The sequence below is a fragment of the Bubalus kerabau genome, chromosome 18, assembly GCF_029407905.1.
Source record: "Bubalus kerabau isolate K-KA32 ecotype Philippines breed swamp buffalo chromosome 18, PCC_UOA_SB_1v2, whole genome shotgun sequence".
In the NCBI taxonomy this organism is placed as follows: Eukaryota; Metazoa; Chordata; class Mammalia; order Artiodactyla; family Bovidae; genus Bubalus; species Bubalus kerabau.
The window spans coordinates 15,632,165-15,653,849 of record NC_073641.1 but is presented as its reverse complement, the minus strand read 5'-3'; the positions used below and the strand labels follow the sequence as shown (position 1 = coordinate 15,653,849).

The following is a 21,685-nucleotide window of genomic DNA, read 5'->3' as shown; positions in this document are numbered from 1 at the left end:
TCTCACTTTCAGTCCACAGCTAGCAAGACCGAGATCTATAATGACCCAGAAATTTCACTCATCACCTCATTTATGTTCTGTTGTCCCATTGTGTATCACATGGCCACAGCTAGTTTTAAGAGGGGCTGGGAAAGGGAGGCAGGTGACCGTGTACCCAGCAAAAGCTCAGAGAACTCTACTACTAAAAGGAAGAATGGGGGAATAGATATTGGGGAAAAACTGGCAGTCTAAGGAGACTGGAAAAGGTGAAAGAGATTCAAACTAGGTAACTTTAGAACTTATGTGTTTCTCATACCCATGTTTCCATTCTAGTTTTAAAATGATAATAATTATAATGCATAAGTATGTGGTGTTTGCTCTTGTACCAGGCATTTTTCTCTGTGCTTTGCTTATATTCTCACGTGAATCTTCATGATCACTCTATAATGTAGCTGCTTTTATTATGTACATCTTTCAGATGAGAAAACTGAGGCTTAGGAAGATTGAGGGACTTGCCAACATTTTGACAACTAGTAAATGGTGGAGCCAGATTTTGGTAGTGTGATCTTCCTTAGAAGCATGTCTATAAATAATTTGATGATTTAATAGCAATTTTTCTTTGACCTCAACATTTCTTTACTTTCTCTGGGAGATTATTTTCCCCTTTATTGTTAAGGAAACAATAAAGCAGTATAGCTATTTGCATAATGCAAATAAAATGTTTAAAATGTGTGTAATAATTTGAGAAAATCCCTAAACCATTTTTAAGCATAGAGTTCTGTGGCATTAAGTATATTCATATAGTTGTGCAGCCATCACCATGTATCTGCAGAACTTTTTCATCTTTCCCAACTGAAACTCTGTATCCATTGAACATAGACTTCCCTCTCTCCCCACCCACCAAGCCCCTGGCATATGGCATTCGACTCCCGGTCTCCATAAATTTAACTACTCTAGGAACTGCATATAAGTAGACTCATACAGTAATTATCCTTTTGTGACTAACTTACTTCACATAGCACAGTGTCTTCTAGATCTATCCATAATTTGGCATGTGTCAAAATTTCTTTCCCTTTTAAGGCTGAATAATATGTAATATGCACTACATTTTTTTTATCCATTCAGCCATTGATGGACATTTAGGATGCTTCTGCCATTTGGCTATTATGAATAATGCCACAGTGAACACAGGTATACAAATATCTGAGTCTCTGTTTCCATTTCTTTGGGATGTATACCCAGAAGTGGAATCACTGAATCATATTGGAATTCTTTGTTTAATTTTTTTGAAAAATCATAATACTGTTTTTTATAGCAGCTTTGCCATTTTCATTAGCAATATACAAAGGTTCCAGATTTTCTACATCATTATCAATGCTTATTATTTCCCTTTTTTAAAAGAGAAATAAATTTAACAGTACCTAAAATTTTGTTAGGACCCTCAATGCTATCTCCTGAGATTTAAAAAAATCAATTATAATTTCAGGAATAAAACTGGATCACGAATCCAAAAAAAAGTCTATAACACTGAAATGGAATAACTTACTAGTTGAGATGTCTAAAAATATTTGAGAGTCTTACCAACCTGAAAGTAATGTAATAGCTCTTCTTTTTAGTGCTTTGGATCCAGTTAATTATTAACCTTTATTTTGGTTTTTCTTGTTGTTGTTTATTACTAGGAGAACACTGTAATCCTGCAGCAGCTACTCCCACTGCGGGCCAAAGTAGCCAAACTGCTCGGCTACAGCACACACGCTGACTTTGTCCTTGAGATGAACACTGCCAAGAGTACAAGGCATGTAACAGCCTTTCTCGGTTAGTCTTTTCTTAATTTCTCATATGTTGCTGTTTCTTTTTTTTTTTTTAATGACTGTTTTGCTGCATGGCACCAACTTGACAGAGGGCCTCAAAACCTACCATGCCCTTGAGAATATTATTTTTCATTCATGCAAGAGAAATGTATTGATCACCTGTTATGCATTAGATACTGTACTTAGTTCTAAGGGTTGCTCATTGTTTATATTTCAGTTATAGTCCTAGTCCTTGCTTCATTCTCTCTGTATCTTGATGGGGATTTCTGTATTAATTCCTAACAAGTTACCTAGAGACCTACAAGGAGATTAGCCTTTGGCTTTGCTCAGTGTCAGTAGGTGTTTGTTAGTTACAGTATGGCTGCTTATGAATTTGTGTGAAATAAGCTGACAAAGAGGACAAAAATGATAAATAGAACATATAGGAACAAGAATATTTTATGTTCCAGAAGCTACTTGTTAATATATAAAAGAATAGGCTTCAAAACTTTTATTTAGTAACTGTCTTCACATTCATTTAAAATCACTTTTTCAGTAGTCTTTTTAAAACCACAGTTCTTATGTCCTTGACAATTAGTCTCTGGCACTCTGTTGTACTTACTCCTCTTAATCTCAGTGTCACTATTCCGGCAGGCACTCTGATACTCTGATTTCATTTTAGTGAAAATGGTTGAATAATATAACCATTGTAAAGATGCTAATTTTTGTTTTTATCATCTCTAGTCAGAGTTTACCAGAGTATGATTTATTTTTTAACTTTCTCATTGACCCCATTCAGACTTTATTTACTTCTAACTACTAGTGTATAATTTTATTAGCTTAGTTAAGTTGGAGACGATGAATAATGTATCAAGATCAGCATTCAGCCTGAAATTTAGACCTCTCTGTTCTCAGTGGCAATACCTTGAATTACTAATGTATATGCTGGCATCGTATATAACATGTAGCAGCTGTGTCATAAATGGTAGCTATTCATTATTATGTTATTCATTCATGAGACATTTATTAAATAACTGCCCCTGATGGTTGGACGATAGAAAAGACTAAGACGAGGTTCTTTTCTCAATGAATTTTCCACTGAGTGGAAAATATAGAAATGTGAACTGGTAATTGCCATATGTTCTGATGTATTTTATGCAAGAAAATGGCTCAGGGAGTTAACAGGTTTGGCGAGAATGTTTCCCTTAGTGGTGACTGTACATACTGAACATTTTCCTTAATTAACTTAATTTTTGAAAGCAGTTTCCCCTCTTTTTTAAAATTGGCAATTGTCCTCTTGCTACCTATATTTACCTGTTCTCTCACAGGCCTAATCAGAATGACATCTCTCTGTATCTTCCATGAGTTTCCTCTTTTCACCTCACAGCCCTCCTCAAGCCTCTGCATTCACCTCTTTATGGGTATGCTTCCCAGGGATCCACGTCCCTTACAGAGCTACCATTTTTTACCTTACATACGTAACAAATTGTGGAGACCAGACACATAATAAAAGCATACTGCATTAGCTAAATACAGTGAAATAGTAAAAAACCGACCACATATTAAATTGCACTGTCCACCTAAAAAGTAGAAATGCTGTGTCCAAATAGACCTTCTTCATAGGAATGGAGTAGTTATTAACTGAATCCATGGCCGTCAAAGGAATTGAGCAGTTTCCAGTAATTCTGATCATAGGTCACATCTGATTTGTCTTCCCTAGCTCTGAGAAGCCAGCAGTGCAGGAGACACAAGAGACTCAGGTTCGATCCCTGGGTCGGGAAGATCCCCTGGAGCAGGACATGGCAACCCACTTCAATATTCTTTCCTAGAAAATCCCATAAACAGAGGAGCCTTGCAGGCTACAGTCCATGGGGTCACAAAGAGTTGACACAGCTGGGCACATGGAACAGAACAGAGGAGCCTAACCTCACTGAAAAATAATCATGTACATGAAGAGTAGTTTCACTATCACTTCGTTGAGTTCTGTGAGATAAATTTCAGCTTTGTTGATGCTGTGAGGAAGTTGTGGCCTGATTTGGGTGGTGCCCAAAAAAAAAAAAAAAAAGGACAGGGAGCCATAAAATAAATTACCCTGAAGAGAACAGCAGTGCTTCATAATAAAGCCTGCTTTCCTGTCTCCCTCCCTCTTTTTCCCTCTCCTTCCTTCCTCCTGATTTTATCTGTATTGAGTGTCACAAAGGAGGAAGCACCATGCTGAACTACTGGTGCTGTGTATGATTATGCCTGCTCCCAAGAGCGATGGATTGCTAACTTTCCCCTCTTCCTCACAGATGATTTAAGCCAGAAATTAAAACCCTTGGGTGAAGCAGAACGAGAGTTCATTTTGAACTTGAAGAAAAAGGAATGTGAAGAGAGAGGTTTTGAATACGATGGGAAGATCAATGCCTGGGATCTCCACTACTACATGACTCAGACAGAAGAACTCAAGTACTCTGTAGACCAGGAGACCCTCAAGGAATACTTCCCAATTGAAGTGGTCACTGAAGGCTTACTAAACATCTACCAGGAGTTGTTGGGACTTTCATTTGAGCAAGTGACAGACGCTCACGTTTGGAATAAAAGTGTTACACTTTACACTGTGAAGGATAAAGCTACAAGAGAAGTATTAGGACAGTTCTACTTGGACCTCTATCCAAGGTACTGAGGATCACAGTGGTGAAAGGGACCTTAGAGATTCATCTCCTACCGAGATTGAGACTCTTGTCTTTCATAATTTTCGTACATGATTCCTAGTAAAGGGATTAAAAATGTGGGCTCTGAAGCCAGAATGTCTAGCTGCATCACTTACTAGGCAAGTTACTTAATTTTTCTCTGCCTCAGTTTCCTTATATATATTATAGGTCCTATGGGAATGGGATGGGAATACCAATCATACCTGCTTTGTATCGTTGTTGTTAGGACTAAAATGGTTAATCACATGCAAAGATTTTAGAAGACTGCTCAGAACACAAGTGCTTGATAGGAGTGAGCTTTCATCATCACCATCGTGATCATCTAGTTTGTGTGCTGCGTTTCTTAATTTACTTATTTATTTTCATAATTAGACTCTGGTTTTTGTTTTTTCACTGTGCCACATGGCTTGTGGGATCTTAGTTCTCTGTTCAGTTCAGTTCAGTCGCTCAGTCATGTCTGACTCTTTGCAACGCCATGGACTGCAGCACACCAGGCTTCCCTGTCCATCACCAACTCCCAGAGCCTACTCAGACTCCTGTCCGTCATGTCGGTGATGCCATCCAACCATCTCATCCTCTGTCATCCCCTTTTCCTCCCACCTTCAATCTTTCCCAGCATCAAGGTCTTTTCCAATGAGTTGGTTCTTTGCATCAGGTGGCCAAAGGATTGGAGCTTCAGCTTCAGCATCAGTCTTTCGAATGAATATTCAGGACTGATTTCCTTTAGAATTGACTCTTTGGATCTCCTTGCAGTTCAAGGGACATTCCAGAGTCTTCTCCAACACCACAGTTCAAAAGCATCAATTCTTCGGCGCTCAGCTTTCTTTGTAGTCCAACTCTCACATCCATACATGACTACTGGAAAAACCATAGCTTTGACTAGACAGACCTTTGTTGGTAAAGTAATGTCTCTGCTTATGCTGTCTAGTTTTGTCATAGTTTTTCTTCCAAGGAGCAAGTGTCCTTTAATTTCATGGCTACAATCACCATCTGCAGTGATTTTGGAGCCTAAGAAAATAAAGTCTGTCACTGTTTCCATTGATTCCCCATCTATTTGTCTATTTGCCTTGAAGTGATAGGAACAGATGCCATGATCTTAGTTTTCTGAATGTTGAGTTTTAAGCCAACTTTTCCACTCTCCTCTTTCATTTTCATCAAGAGGCTCTTTAGTTCTTCTTCATTTTCTGCCATAAGGATGGTGTCATCTGTATATCTTTAGTTATTGATATTTCTCCCGGCGATCTTGATTCCAGGTTGTGCTTCATCCAGCCCGGCATTTCCCATGATGTACTCCGCATATAAGTTAAATAAGCAGGGTGACAATATACAGCCTTGACATACTCCTTTTCTTATTTGGAACCAGTCTGTTGTTCCATGTCTAGTTCTAACTGTTGCTTCTTGATCTGCATACAGATTTCTTAGGAGGCAGGTCAAGTGGTCTGGTATTCCCATCTCTTGAAGAATTTTCCACATTTTATTGTGTTCCACACAGTCAAAGGCTTTGGCGTAGTCAATAAAGCAAAAGTAGATGTTTTCTCTGACCACAAATCAAACCCAGGCCCTTGATAGTGAAAGCATGGAGTCCTAATCACTGGACTGACGGGAAGTCCCTGCATTTCTTAATTTAAAATTGACCTCAGAATGTTTATTATTCAGGTACTCTGCCAATACTCTTAAATCTGTGACCACTCCCTTCAGTCTGGCTGAAAGGCAGCACAGTATTAAGGAATAGCAAGATCTTGGCAATCATTCAAACTTGAGCTGCAATGCTTGAGTGACATAACCTTTGCGAGTCTCTATATCCACCTCTGTAATACGGGAATGATGTTCCCTTTTCAGGATTGTTCTGTACATTCGATTATTCAATCAATGGTAAGAATTAAAAATATTATTATCTCTGTAGCATGCAGTAACTATGGACTCCACAGTATTTAATCAGATATGAAAGGATTTAGATTACTCTCTGTGGGCTGCTTTCTAAAACAAAAGCCACCCTGTTGCAATTTTACTAACTAGACCATAGTAAATAATAGCATCACTTTAGATCAGCAACACATACAAGTTCATAATCTTCTGACTTGGGGTGACTTCAAGAAGGGGCTGGATAACTCCATCAGCCAGATAGGAGGCAGAGTTGTCTTATCCCACTGCTTTATGGACTTTCTTTCACTTCTGGTATGATCTAAAGATAAACCCATGCCAGATGTGGATAAGTCTGAATAATGAATAATGTCAGGATATAGTTTGAGGCCAAGAATTCTTTCAGGGGAAATCCTTCAGCATTGGAGCCTCCTATAACTGTGCCTCGATTCTCTTTCCGTGGTCAAAGATAGTGGTTCTCACTGCCCCATCCTGCTCTTCCTTTGCCAAGATATAACTGCTGTCTTCTGTACTCAGAGATCTGGTTATTGCTACCAGCACTCGTATGGGGACTGGAGAGTGATGTTTCATGAGGGTAATGACCTAGTTAATAGTCACTTTCTGTTAACTGACATGCCTGCTTCTTGTTTTCTTTGTCTACATGACTCAAAAAAAGGATATTTGTAGTAGGAAAGGAAAGACCAGTTTCCGTCTTTTTAAAATTACATATCAATTTTAATTCATCAAACCCTGAGATTCTCAAACAATAGAAGAAACAAAAACAAGAAACAAAAAAATAGTTCCAACGTTAAGACTGCCAGGTAATGGCATCTTTTTAAATCACCATCCTTTTATAAACAAAATGTAAAGATGTAATCTCAGAGTAAGGAAACCTCTGAAATTAAGTAAATCAAGTTTATTTTTTAAAAGGAAAGATTAAAAGCCCCTCAGTGGCACTGATTTTTAAATTGGTAGCAGTCTTTATGGCTTTTCATAATGAACCAAGAGATATAAAATATACCAGGATAAACACTTTCCAGATTACTTTAGTTCATTTTCCCCTGTTAAAAATAATATTTATAGATCTGTTTACTTGTTTAAACAATTCAGTCTAACTACATGAAATCATTGTAGAACCACTGATGGGCCCTTTGAACATCCAGAGACTAGCTGGCTGAAAATGTTATGAAATTCAGTGCACAGTTCCTGGCGTATTTGTCCATAGGTTCTCTTCCTTCCTCTCCCCTTCTCTGTCTGCCTTCCCTTCCCATTGCCCTGCTCACTCCTAGCTCAGGCTTGACCAAGTTCCTTTTGTTGTTGTTGATTTATTTCTACTTATTTATTTCAAATAGATTTTATCTTTTAGCGCCCTTCTAGATTCACAACAAAACTGACCAGAAAGGACAGACATTTCCCATATATTCCCTGCCCCGACACATATATAGTTCCCCCATTGTCAACATCCCCCACCAGAGTGGTACATCTGCTAACAACTGATTAACATTGACACATCATTATCACCTAAATTATATTCGGGTTCACTCTTGATGTTATACTTTCTTTGAATTTGAAAAAACATACAATGTCTATAAACCATTAGAGCATCATACAGCATAGTTTCACTGCCTTAAAAGTCCTGTGTGCTCTATCTATCCATTTCTTCCCCTGCCACACCAGTCCCTGGAAACTACTGCTCTTTTTACTTTCTCCAAAGTTTTGCCTTTTCTGAAATAATGTCATATGTGCTTAGTCACTCAGTAGTGTCTGATTTTTGCAAACCCATGGACAGTAGTCCATCAAGCTCCTCTGTCCATGAGATTTTCCAGGCAAGAATAATGGAGTAGGTTGCCGTTTCCTACTCCAGGAATATCATACAGATGGAATCATACGGCGTCTTTCATTTAACATTATGCGTTTCAGGTTCCTCTATGTGTTTCATGACTTAATAGCTCATTTCTTTTCTTTTTAGCACTAAATAATATTTCATTGTCTGGATGTGCCACAGTTTATTCATTCATCTACTAAAGGGCATCTTGATTGCTTCCAAGTTTTGGCAGTTATGAACAAAGCTGTCATAAGCATCCTTGTGACACAAGGGGCTTCCCTGGTAGCTCAGTGGGTAAAGAATCCACCTGCAATGCAGGAGACTCCAGTTCGATTCCTGGGTCAGGAAGATCTGTTGGAGAAGGGATAGGCCATCCCCTCCAGTATTCTTGGGCTTCACTGATGGCTCAGCTGGTAAAGAATCCGGCTGCAATATGGGAGACCTGGGTTCTATCTCTGGGTTAGGAAGATCCCCTGGAGAAGGGAACAGCTACCCACTCCAGTATTCTGGCCTGGAGAATCTCATGGACTATATGGTCCATGGGGTCTCAAACAGTCGGACACGACTGAGCGACTTTCTTATTCTAATCTAAGCATCCTTGTGCAGGCTTTTGTGTGGACATACACTTTCAGACCCTCTGGGTAGATACCAAAGAGTGCAATTGCTATATTGTTTGGTAAGAGTATGTTTAGTTTTGTAAGAAACTACCAAACTTCTGCCAGAATGGATGTACTATTGTGCATTACCACCAGCTATGAATGAGAGTTTCTATTGTTCTACATCCTGTTAGCATTTGGTGTTGTTGGTTTTCTGGATTTTGGTCATTTTAATAGGTGTGTAGTGGTATCTTGTTTTAGTTTGCATTTCCCTGATGACATATGATGTGGAACAACTTTTCATATACTTAATTACCATCTCTGTATCTCCTTTGATGGGGTGTCTGTTAAGGTCTTTGGTATGTTTTTTAATCATATTGTTTATTTTCTTATTGATGAGTTTTAAGAGTTCTTTGTATATTTTTGATAACAGTCTTTTATCAGATGTCTCTTTTGTAAATATTTCCTCCTAGCCTATGACCTGTCTTACCATTTTCTTTACAGTGTTTTTCTCAGAGCAGAAAATTTTCATTGCAGTGAAATCCAGCTTATGAAGTTCTTTTTCTTTCATGGTTTGTGCCTTTGGTGCATCAAAAAAGTCATTGCCAAACCCAGGGTCATCTAGATTTCCTTCTGTGTTGTATTCTAGGAATTTCACAGCTTTGCATTTTACATTTAGGTCTGTGATCCATTTTTTGAGTTATTTTTTGTGAAGGGTGTAAGGTCTGTGTCTAGACTCATTTTTTTGCACGTGGATGTCTAGGTGTTCCAGCACCATTTGTTGAAAAAAATTGTCTGGGCTCTGTTATATAGCCTTTGCCCTTTTGTCAAAAAGAAGTTGACTATATTTATAGAAGTATATTTTTAATTTCCAAATATTTGGATATTTTCCAGATAGCCTTCTGCTATTTCTAGTTTGGTTCTGTTATTGTTGGAGAGTGTACTTTATATCTTTTCAGTTCTTTTAAACTGTTTTGATTTATGTCCAGCGTATAATTAGTCTTGGTGAATATTCCATGTGTACTCAAGTATTGTTTTCTGTTGTTGAGTTGAGGGTTCTATAAATGTCAGTTAGGTGAAGATAACCGATAATGTTGTTCAGGTTTTTTGTATCTCAGCTGATTTTCTCTCGGCCTGTTCAATTAATTTCTGAGAAAGGAAGCCTCTAAATGATTTGTCTGTTTCTTCTTTCAGTTCTATCAGTTTTTGCTTTGTGTATTTTTTAAAATTGAAGTATAGTTGATTTACAATGCTGTGTTAATTTCTGCTGCAACAATGGGATTCAATTATATATATATATATATATACACACACACACATTCTTTATATTTATATGTGCATTTTTTCTTTTCTATTATGGTTTATCATGGGATATTGAATTGCTTAGTATATTTGGAAGTTCTGCTTTTAGATATATACATATTTAGAATTGTTATATCTACTTAGAGAACTGTCCCATTTATCATTATATAATGTTCCTTATTATCTGTAGTAATATTCTGAGTTTACAGGTATTTTCTTTTAGTACTTTAAAGATGGCATTCCATTGTCTTCTGGCTTGTATAGTTTCTGACAAGAGATGGCTGTAATTCTTATCTTTGTTGTACTGCATGCAATGTGTTCTTCTGCTCTGGCCGCCTTCAAGATTTTCTCTTTGTTCATCATTTTTAGCAGTTTTGTACACTTAGGAATATGGGATAATTTTTTTTCTGGTTCTTTGTTTTGTGTTTGTCTTCCTTGGTGTTCTCTGAACTTACTGGATTTGTGACTTAGTGTCATTAATTTTGGAAAATTCTCAGCTATTCTTTTGTTTTGTTTGGATTTTTTGGTCTGCACTGCACAGCTTGCAGGCTTTTAGTTCTCCAGCCAGGAATTGAACCCAAGCCCTTGGCAGTGAAAGCGTGGAGCCCTAACCACTGAACCGCCAGGAAGTCCCCTAATTTTGGAAAATTCTCAGCTATTCTTCAAATATTTCTTCTGTCCTCTACTCTCTTTCTGAAATTCCAGTTACATATTTAGTAGGTCATTTGATATTGCCCTGTAAGTCTTGATTCTCTGTTAGTGTGTGTGTGTGTGTGTGTGTGTTAGGTAATTTCTCTTGACCTATCTTTGGGTTCAGTAATTCTTTGCTTGGCTGTAAGAAGTCCATCGATGAGACTATCACAGGCATTCTTCATCCTTATTACTGTGCTTTTCACGTCTAGCATTTTCATTGTATTTTCATAGTTTCCAGCTCTCTTCCAAAATTATCCATCTGACTGTGCAGACTGTCTACCTTTTCCTCAAGAATGTTTAACATTTAACAATTTATTTTAAATACTCTAATAGCATCAACATTTTTGTCATGTGAATCTCTTTTTCTTGGTCTTTTTGCCTCTTGACATTGTGTTTTTTCCATGTGTCTTCATATGCCTTACAATTATTTTTTAAAGTCAGACATCTTATATAAAACAGTAAAGATTAAGACAGTCTTTATACCTAGCAGTGGGCACATACTTGCTAGACCTTTCATGTGAGTGTCTGATTCATTCTGTTTAGTAGTTGAGCTGGATTCGGGCCTTGTTATTGCTATGGTTAACCTCAGTGAACCCAAAGCTTCAGCTCAGATTCCTGTTTTGTTTAGGATGAGAGCTTATTTGCCAGTTTTTTTTTAGTCTCTGTTCCCTGCTCAATGTGAGTTTGTCCATTTGTTCTGTGCTTGAAAGGGGTCTCTTTTCATGCTCTTGTTCCTCTCCTTGTAGTAGACTACTATTATTTATTAATAGATTCCTATTAGCCTTGTTAGGGGAGTGTCATTTCTGTTGTTCAGATTAAAGGTCAGTCTTAGGAAGGCTCTGAGTCCCTGAGTATTAGGAGTGGGCCTATTCCATGAATCTGCCCCATCCTCAGCTGTAGGTCTGGGCCGAGGATGTTTTCCTGACTCACCTTCAGAGTAGAGTTTTTTGTTTGTTTGTTTGTTTTTCTGTTACCATCCCCCAGTAGCAGTGAGGTTTTACCAGTGCTCTCAAGGCAACGGTGTTTTTTGCCTTTAAGGTCCAGGCTCGTGTTCTCTAGGAGAGAGATGAAACAGACCCGGGCAGGGCTCCCTTCCACCAGGCCTGCATCAGCACTGATTTTTCTCAGGGTTCTCATCCTGCCCCTGACTTTTTTGTGTGTACCCAGTAAGATCTGTGAAGAAAATCTTACAAATGGATGCAAAATTTCCCTTATGTAATAACTCCTAGTGGTTCCCTACTTTTGCTGGTCCACCATCAATCTTTATCAATTTGTTAAAAGTTCTCTTACTGGTGTCTACAGGTTAAAAAAACACACATACACACAAGCTAAAAAAAAAAAGTGTTTGCTTCCTTTCTCTCTATCCTTGGAGGCATCTGTCTTAGCTTGTAGGTTGCCCTTCAACTTTCACTTTATGATGGAATTCCCTGGTGGCTCAGAGGTTAAAGCATCTGCCTGCAATACGGGAGACCTGGGTTCGATCCCTGGGTCGGGAAGATGCCCTAGAGAAGGAAATGGCAACCCATTCCAGTATTCTTGCCTGGAGAATCCCATGGACGGAGGAGCTTGGTGGGGTACAATCCATGGGGTCGCAAAGAGTCAGACACGACTGACCGACTTCACTTTCACTTTCAAGAAAAGCTGTGATTTGCAGATTGTCCATCATGTTGCTCTAAGAATAGGATCAATGCCCTGTTCAGCTTGATTCTTAATCAAGCCCTTTCTTAATGGGAAGCTGTAAAAAGACTGGTTTGTTTTTGTTTTACCTGAATAACTTCAGCAGGTAAAAAACAGTTATGAGTCATCAAGAAAAGATAATACAGAAAAAGATTTACAAATCAAAACATCAAACTAAACTTAAATGTATTTTAGTGCTCTGAGCAAAGAAAAGAGGAGGAAGCCTATTCCTACAATAAAGTCTAACAGCCCTTAGCTTCTGGAGAGACCATCACAGATATCACATTGTCCTAGCATAGATGACTTTATAGTATAATTTATGGTTTTTTTCCCAGGCTAACTAAAACCATTCTGTTTCCAAAAAGGCCTGTCTGGTTTATAAAAGGAGCTCATTTAATTATGAGTACTGATTCTCCCCTTATTGAATAAAAGAACAACTTTACTCTCTGGATTTTAGTTTTTATCAGTTTTTTTTAATCAATTTTAATTTTAAGGAAAAAAGTACGTAGTAAGTCAAACTCTGTATCTCATATTTGCCTCAACACTATTTAGTGTTTAATGATTCCATCTTTGAAGATGAAAAGCAGGAGCTCGTTAAAATAAATTGGACATTCAACTATACCCTATTTGAGGTATATATTAATTCTTACATTAAGATTTCAACACAAGTTCAGTTCAGTTCAGTTCAGTCTCTCAGTCGTGTCCAACTCTTTGTGACCCCATGAATTGCTGCACGCCAGGCCTCCCTGTCCATCACCAACTCCCAGAGTTCACTCAGACTCACATCCATCAAGTTGGTGATGCCATCCAGCCATCTCATCTTCTGTCATCCCCTTCTCCTCCTGCCCCCAATCCCTCCCAGCATCAGAGTCTTTTCCAATGAGTCAACTCTTCACATGAGGTGGCCAAAGTACTGGAGTTTCAGCTTTAGCATCATTCCTTCCAAAGAACACCCAGGGCTGATCTCCTTTAGAGTGGACTGGAAACCTTGGAAATACACCTCATATCAAGTGATAGTGGGGTTTTTGTGTTTTTTTTTTTTTAATTTTCGTTGTTTCATTTTGACAGAACATTGACCTACTTCATGAAAGGTGAGTTAAATGTTTCAAAGCATCTTCTGGTATCAAATGAGTGAGAGAGGCCATGCCATGTTGTTATTACAGAAGAGTGTTTGTATCTCACCAGTTGCGCTTCTGGTCCCTCAGGGAAGGGAAGTACAACCACGCAGCCTGCTTTGGTCTCCAGCCTGGATGCCTCCTGCCTGACGGGAGCCGCATGATGTCCGTGGCCGCCCTCGTGGTGAACTTCTCACAGCCACTAGCAGGTCGTCCCTCTCTCCTGAGACATGATGAGGTGAGGACTTACTTCCATGAATTCGGTCATGTCATGCATCAGATTTGTGCACAGGTGAGTGATTTTTTTTTTTGTTTAATGGCAAACCTATTAATTGCTTTTCCAGAATTTTCTTCCCACTAATGTCAGATTTCTCAACATGTTTCTTAGCATGTTTTTCTCAGAAGCTGAACGTGTTCAAAAATGTCATAGGGCTTCTACAAAACCACCAAGTTTTTCTTATTGTGTCCTCTTTCACAACATATTTTTACTCCAAGATCAATCCACTGATGAAGGAATTTCACTGAATACCATCCTATGGCGTGAGTGCATGCGTGCTCAGTCATGTCGGACTCTTGCGACCCCATGGACTGCAGCCTGCCAGGCTTTGTCTGTGGAGTTTTCCAGGCAAGAATACTGGAGTGGCTTGCCATTTCCTTCTCCAGGGGATCTTCCCGACCCAGGGTTCAAACCCTGCGTCTCCTGTGTTTCCTGCATTATCAGGTGGATTCTTTACCACTGAGCCACCTGGAAGCCCCACCCTGTGGAAAAAGAAAGAAAACTATTGTTAAGGAAGGGTGTCAAATATTTGTTTTTCCCTTTTAAATCTTTTCCTCAGAGGAATTTGGTATAAGCTTCAGAGATAAACTGTGCTATAATCTGTCTCTTATGCTTATTAATGCTTTGTTTAGTTCAATGGTTTTCAGTCATCCAGACTTTATACTCCTTTTTAAATAATAAATAATTTCTTAGACCGTCCTTTACTAGGCGTCAATTAAAATCACAGATAACATGGTATAAGCATGGGGGGAATTTACCAAGAAAGAGATGTATGTGTGCAATAGATTACAACTAATTTCTCTTTATTTCTAAAAATGGAAAGTATATTTATTCTCAACTTCATAACACAGTCCAGTAAACTAGGCCCAGACTGTTCTAGGATGAACCATGTGAACTTGCTAATATTTAACCACTACTGACATGAAAACATCTAGTTCAGTTGTTCAACCTAACAGTTTTTAAAATTGATATTTACATAAATGGAGGGTGGAGGGACAATTTTCCAAATTGTAAACCTCCATCCATCTCTAAAGGTGAACTTTTTAGAAATAACCTCTTTATTAGAATAGTTTTAGATTTACAGAAAAATTGCAAAGATAGAGCTCCTCACCTTCTTGCCCTTACTGTTAACATCTTACAGTACATTTGCCAAAACTAGGAAGCTAATTTTGGTATGGTACTTCTAACTAAAATCAACACTTTACTTGGATTTTTCTAGTTTTTCCCAAACGGTCTTTTCTGTACAGATTTTTTTTTTTCAAATCTAGGTAATATCCTCACTAAACATAAACAAAAGCATTTTGTTTATATTTTTCAAATTCTGGGCCCGCCAGGCTCTTCTTCCCATGGGATTTTCAGGCAAAACTACCGGAGTTGGTTGCCATTTCCTTCTCCAGGGGATCTTCACTACCTGGATCAAATAAGGATCAAACTGTGACTCCTGCATTGAAGGCAGATTCTCTACCCACTGAGCCATCAGGAAAACCCCTTAATATCCTCACTGAACATAAAAGAAAACATTTTGTTTATGTTTTTCAAGTCCTAGGCATGGTTGTGTAGAATGACATAATGAAGAATTCAGGTTCAGTTCAGTTCAGTTCAGTTCAGTCACTCAGTCATGTCCGACTCTTTGCGACCCCATGAATCGCAGCACGCCAGGCCTCCCTATCCATCACCAACTCCTGGAGTTCAATCAGACTCACGTCCATCGAGTCAGTGATGCCATCCAGCCATCTCATCCTCCGTTGTCCCCTTCTCCTCCTGCCCTCAATCCCTTCCAGCATCAGAGTCTTTTCCAATGAGTCAACTCTTCGCATGAGATGGCCAAAGTACTGGAGTTTCAGCTTCAACATCATTCCCTCCAAAGAAATCCCAGGGCTGATCTCCTTCAGAATGGACTGATTGGATCTCCTTGCAGTCCAAGGGACTCTCAAGAGTCTTCTCCAACACCACAGTTCAAAAGCATCAATTCTTCGGCGCTCAGCTTTCTTCACAGTCCAACTCTCACATCTATACATGACCACTGGAAAAACCATAGCCTTGACTAGACAGACCTTTGTTGGCAAAGTAATGTCTCTTCTTTTGAATATGCTATCTAGGTTGGTCATAACTTTCCTTCCAAGGAGTAAGCGTCTTTTAATTTCATGGCTGCAGTCACCATCTGCAGTGATTTTGGAGCCCCCCAAAATAAAGTCTGACACTGTTTCCCCATCTATTTCCCATGAATTGATGGTATCAGATGCCATGATCTTCGTTTTCTGATTGTTGAACTTTAAGCCAACTTTTTCACTCTCCTCTTTCAATTTCATCAAGAGGCTTTTTAGTTCCTCTTCACTTTCTGCCATAAGGGTAGTGTCATCTGCATATCTGAGGTTATTGATATTTCTCCCAGCAATCTTGATTCCAGCTTATGCTTCTTCCAGCCCAGCGTTTCTCATGATGTACTCTGCATAGAAGTTAAATAAGCAGGGTGACAATATAGAGCCTTGACGTACTCCTTTTCCTATTTGGAACCAGTCTGTTCCATGTCCAGTTCTAACTGTTGCTTCCTGACCTGCATATAGGTTTCTCAAGAGGCAGGTCAGGTGCTCTGGTATTCCCATCTCTTTCAGAATTCAGGTTACATGTGAATAAACCTGAACCTTGCAGCAAAAACTGCAGACTGATACATAAGTGATTTTGTCAATTCAAGACCAAGAGTAGTATAGCCACTTGTCTTAAGAGTGCTATTAATATAGCACAATACCATAGACTGGGTGGCTTATAAACAGCATGTTGTCCTGACGGCAGTTCAGTGCTGGACATTCAGCATCCCACACCTAGACTAGCCCCTACTGCTGCTGCTGCTGCTAAGACGCCTCAGTCGTGTCCAACTCTGTGCGACCCCATAAACAGCAGCCCACCAGGCTCCCCTGTCCCTGGGATTCTCCAGGCAAGAATACTGGAGTGGGTTGCATTTCCTTCTCCAGAGTAGCCCCTAATCATTGTAGTAACCAAAAATGTACCCATTCTTTTCCAGAAAACTACTATCACTTTTGTTAAAAGAAAAAAAAAAAACTATTTAGTTCTTTCAACATTTTGTCTTTACTTCCTGGTGCTTCCATGTTCTATTTTTAAAAAGCAGAGGGGAATAGGATATGAATCTATTCAGATAAATAAACCCTGCTATACTAATACAGCCATTTCTACTCTCTATTTAGTCCAAAGAAAATAAAGCTTTCAGAATAACATAAATTTTCTTCCTTAGATAATGTTAAAGTCTATTTTCACAGCAATAGGGTTCCTGAAATATTTATTTTCCATCAGTGTCCATTCTATGACCAGCATTTCCTTTAAGTAGAATAAAATTAGATTCCATTTTTCTAAAACATTTTTATGAATAATTTGGAAAAGTCAAATATTTTTCTTAATTTCAGACATATGTGACTTAGATTATCTAAGATCCAGGTATGTACTTGTACCTAGATAAACAGTAGATATTCTTTGGATCTGAGAACCTATGAAAATCTGATTTAAGCTATAGAAATCTCTTCAAGAAAAATGTACATAAATTTACGCAACCAAATTTTTACATGGAATTTCAAAGGGCTGCTAACCCCCTAAAGCCTAGGTCATACTGAATTCCAAGCTAAGAACTATTTCCTCCTTTGTTTGGATGTTAATTATCAGCTAATGATCTCATGAGGAAGTCATTTGATGTCTTAATCACATTTATTAAAATAATACTGATCGTCAAATAGGGTTTTCTGTGCTTTTGATGCATGTTCTTATTTTGAAACATGACCCTCATTTAACCTTAATATCATATGTTTATCATGTATTCACAAAGCAGTTCTCTACTACTCTGTTATTCTCATTATTTCTTATGTTAATTTTGATCCTTTGAAATACCCACTTTAGTACTGGAAAATAAATTTCTTGATACTATTTCATTTTAAAGTTCTGTGACTCATGACTGAAATATATATACACTTCTATGGGTGAGCTATATATAAATATATAATTATATATGCGACTGAACATGCTTATGAATATATATGAATCAATATGTATACTAATATACTGATGATAGTGTATATACTGATGATCAATATATATACCAATGAATGAAATACATGTATGTTTCATATATATGCTATGCTAAGTCACTTCAGTCGTGTCCGACTCTGTGCGACCCCATAGACAGCAGCCCACCAGGCTCCCCTGTCCCTGGGATTCTCCAGGCAAGAACACTGGAGTGGGTTGCCATTTCCTTCTCCAATGCATGAAAGGGAAAAGTGATTTTAAAACCTTTTGTACCAACCTAAAGTAGATGGAAATGAAAAAGGAGTATAATAGTTTCTATGAGCAGTAATACTTCTGACTTATCTGAGAAATACATAGTGAATTTATTTATTTGCCATATATATTCAGTAGATTGTTTTTAAGATATGGCAGCCAAGTGTTTCAGTTCTCCAGGCTGGCAGTTTGCAAGTTTGATGACCAAAAGAGCTTGCTAGAGCTTGTCATAGTAATATTTAAATAGGTCAGCAGGAACATCCAGTTTTCAAACATGTAGATGGACTAGTTCAAGGTGTCTACTATCTCATCATTCAGGAGATGAGTTTCACTCCCTTCTTTGTGTTTACACTACAGGGTAGATAATTTTGGCGATAGCAGTCAGGAGGTGGCATCTCTAGTATCTGTTCCTGTTTCATGGCTTTATTGTGGTTTGGGCTGTCAGTAATTGCTGGCCTTTTGAACTTCTGTAGAAAAGAAGGGTAATGCTTCTTAACAGCTTCCATTGTGCTGTCTGTATTGGTTGTGCATTAAGAGCAATAGTGAATTTTGGACTGTTAGAGATCATTATTTTAAAGCAACACATAAGAATCCAATAAAGCCTTATTAAAGTGAAAGAAAAACTTCACATTTCAAATAATGTCAACTTCATCTAAAAACTAATATTTTGTCTGCTTTAAATATTTTGGATTACACACCATTTTAAATAAACATAGTCTATATCAGTCAGGAAGCACCCTAGTGTTATAAAAAGAGTACTGGATTAAAAAATCATTCATATATTTGTGGGCCTGGCTGTTTGACTTTTGGCACGTTTTTCAGGCAACCCACTCCAGTATTCTTGGGCTTCCCTTGTGGCTCAGCTGGTAAAGAATCCGCCTGCAATGTGGGAGATCTGCGTTTGATCCCTGGGTTGGGAAGATACCCTGGAAGGGAAAGGTTACTCACTCCAGTATTTTGGCCTAGAGAATTCCATGGACTGTATAGTCCATGGGGTCACAAAGAGTCAGACACAACTGAGCGATTTTCACTTTCAGCCTCCTTGAGCTGTCTCTTTTTTTCTTACTCATAAAATGGGAACAACAGTTCTCATATATACTTCCCTGGAGTGCTGATGTGATTAAATAATGTGTGAAAAGGTACTTGGAAAAGAATAAAGTGCCATACATATCTGAAGTGTTCTTGTAACTATGCTTATACATAATTCAACTCTTTTGAAATCGATAAGTAACGCACAGGTCATAATTTAAGAAGGTTATAAAGATTGCCATGAAGAAAAGCACTGTCACTTCAGATTTAAAAGAGTTCACAAATGCCTACCCTCCATGGGTATTGGGTGAAGATCTATGGAAGGTGATTGGAAACCATCACATTTGTATTTTTGTTTTGTTTTAATGAGTCCTGCCTACTTAGAAGTTTGATTCCTAGAGCTAGAGCAGAATGAGCACTTTGTTTATTCATTTATTTGTTTTTTTAAAGTATCTTTTTTTTTTTTGGTTGTGCCGTACAGCTTGCAGGATCTTAGTTCCCTGACCAGGGATTGAACCCAGGCCCTTGGCAGTAAGGGCCTAACCACTGGACCAGCAGGGAGTTCCCCAGTTTGAGCAATTTAGAGTATTGGCAGAGGTGGAAAGGAAATCTGGGACCATTTATCTTCAGCATTAACACCAAGGAATAGGTACTTGGAGGAAGCTAAGGAGAGGCTTGATGAGACCAGCCGAGACTATACTGAGCAGGCCAGGAAGAATGATGGCAGCCAAGATTTACTGAGAACTGACCATGTGCCAGGCATTGTAGGCAGTGCCTTACATTCATTCTTTAATTTTATACATACAGTGTGCTCAGAAGTGGGTTGACCAATCTACTTCTATTACTATACTCTTATTGCCCCCATTTTCTTTTTTTTTTTTTTTTAGTTCTACTAGTTTATTGCTACCAACCCACCTCCCTCCACCCCCGTCATGCATGCATGCTGAGTCATGTAACCCCATGGATTGCAGTCCACCAGGCTTCTCTGTCCATGGATTTTTCCAGGCAAGAATACTGGAATGGGCTGTATTGCCCCCATTTTCAAGTGGAAAGAAGCTAAGACTTAGAAAAGTTAAATGTTCACCAGGATCTAACCACCCTGCTCCTTACCCCTCTATTTTATTGCTTGTAACTATTCTTTGCACCCCTATCCTTCTGATGGAGACAGCATTATGTCATGGGGTCTGAATTTGGGCTCCCAGGTATGGATTCCTGTTGGATGGACTTCTTTCTGAGTTTCTTCTATCACATTCCCTCTAAATCAATCTCCTGTAAATGTGTGTGGAATGATGAGATTATGTAGTTCCACATTTCCCTTTGTGTAAGTTGACCTTTTAGGTCTCGGTCCTGAAGTCCACTCAACACCTATCAACAACCTTGTAGCCTCTGCTCCCTGCTCCCAACGCGGCAGCCTGTTATAGTTTCCAACGTCAGTGTTGGAAGCAATTTCTTTCAGGATCCATTTTTGTTATTTGAATATTTGTGTGTTTATACATATACGAGCACATAGACATATGTACATAGAATAAATGCTGAAGTCGTGAACCAAATGAGATGCCATACAACATCGTCTATTTCTCTTTGGAGACTTATTTCTTTTTATTTCCTTACTGTGTTTTCTGTGTGTGATTTCTGAAAAATAATTAGAAAAATATGTTTAAAAGAGAAATGTTATATTGACTCCTTAGAAACAGTTATCTATTGGGTCTGACATGTTGTACTAGATATGATACAGTGGGGTTCAAAAGATATAGTATCTTGAATGCCTAAAGTGTGAGGCTATGAAATGTAAGAATTAAAAAATTAAAATCAGAATATTATTAAGTAAAATGATATAAATTATATACTGATTTACTGATTGAGTATTGAAAGAAGACAAAGTAGAGAGGTGATGTTGGGTTGGGAGCTAAGAGGTCAGGTCAAGTATAAGACCAAGAGAAATCTCTTAGGGTTGTTTAAGGTTTGGGCTTCCTACAGAAACATTCTCCTCACACCTTCATTTATTTCACAAAGATTAATTGACTGTCCACAAGTTTCTGAGCATGTGCTGGATTTTGGAGGTACAGTTGTTAATAAGGGATTCATACATATAAGGTTGTTCTCAGCATTTGAGTTTGAATGGAGTGGAGTGCTCAGCCGCTCAGTCATGTCCGACTCTTTGAGACCCCGTGGACTGTGGCTCACCAGGCTCCTCTATCCATGGAATTTTCCAAGCAAGAATACTGGAGTGGGTAGCCATTCCCTTCTCCAGAGGTTCATCCCAACCCAGGGATCGAACCCATGTCTCCTCCATTAGCAGGCAGATCCTTTACCATTAGTGCCACCAAAGAAGTACTTTATATAAAAGAAATAGTAGTCAGGAAGATATAGCCAGTTTGAGGACAAACATGTGAATTTAAGTTGCAGTATTCAGGACTTCTGTAGGGAATTTCCTGGTGGTGCAGTGGTTAGTACTTGGCACTCTCACTGCTGGAACCTGAGCTCTATCCCCAGTCAGGGAACTAAGATCTCACAAGCTGCACAACACAGCCAAAAAAAAGACTTCTGTAGACAATGTGTTGTTTTATATGT

The 21,685-nt window shown here is 38.5% G+C and overlaps 1 protein-coding gene across 3 annotated transcripts in view; it reads left to right on the top strand.

Annotated features, from left to right (window-relative positions):
- The window catches only part of NLN (neurolysin), a 93,323-nt gene that overhangs the window by 52,272 nt on the left and 19,366 nt on the right, over positions 1-21,685 (top strand). For 2 of the 3 annotated variants that reach the window (XM_055554450.1, XM_055554448.1), the window contains 3 exons: positions 1,659-1,794; positions 4,061-4,427; positions 13,621-13,822. In XM_055554450.1, the coding sequence (XP_055410425.1) occupies positions 1,659-1,794; positions 4,061-4,427; positions 13,621-13,822 (705 nt within the window). The remainder of the gene's footprint in view (positions 1-1,658; positions 1,795-4,060; positions 4,428-13,620; positions 13,823-21,685) is intronic. The other variant, XM_055554449.1, reaches the window with a different exon arrangement.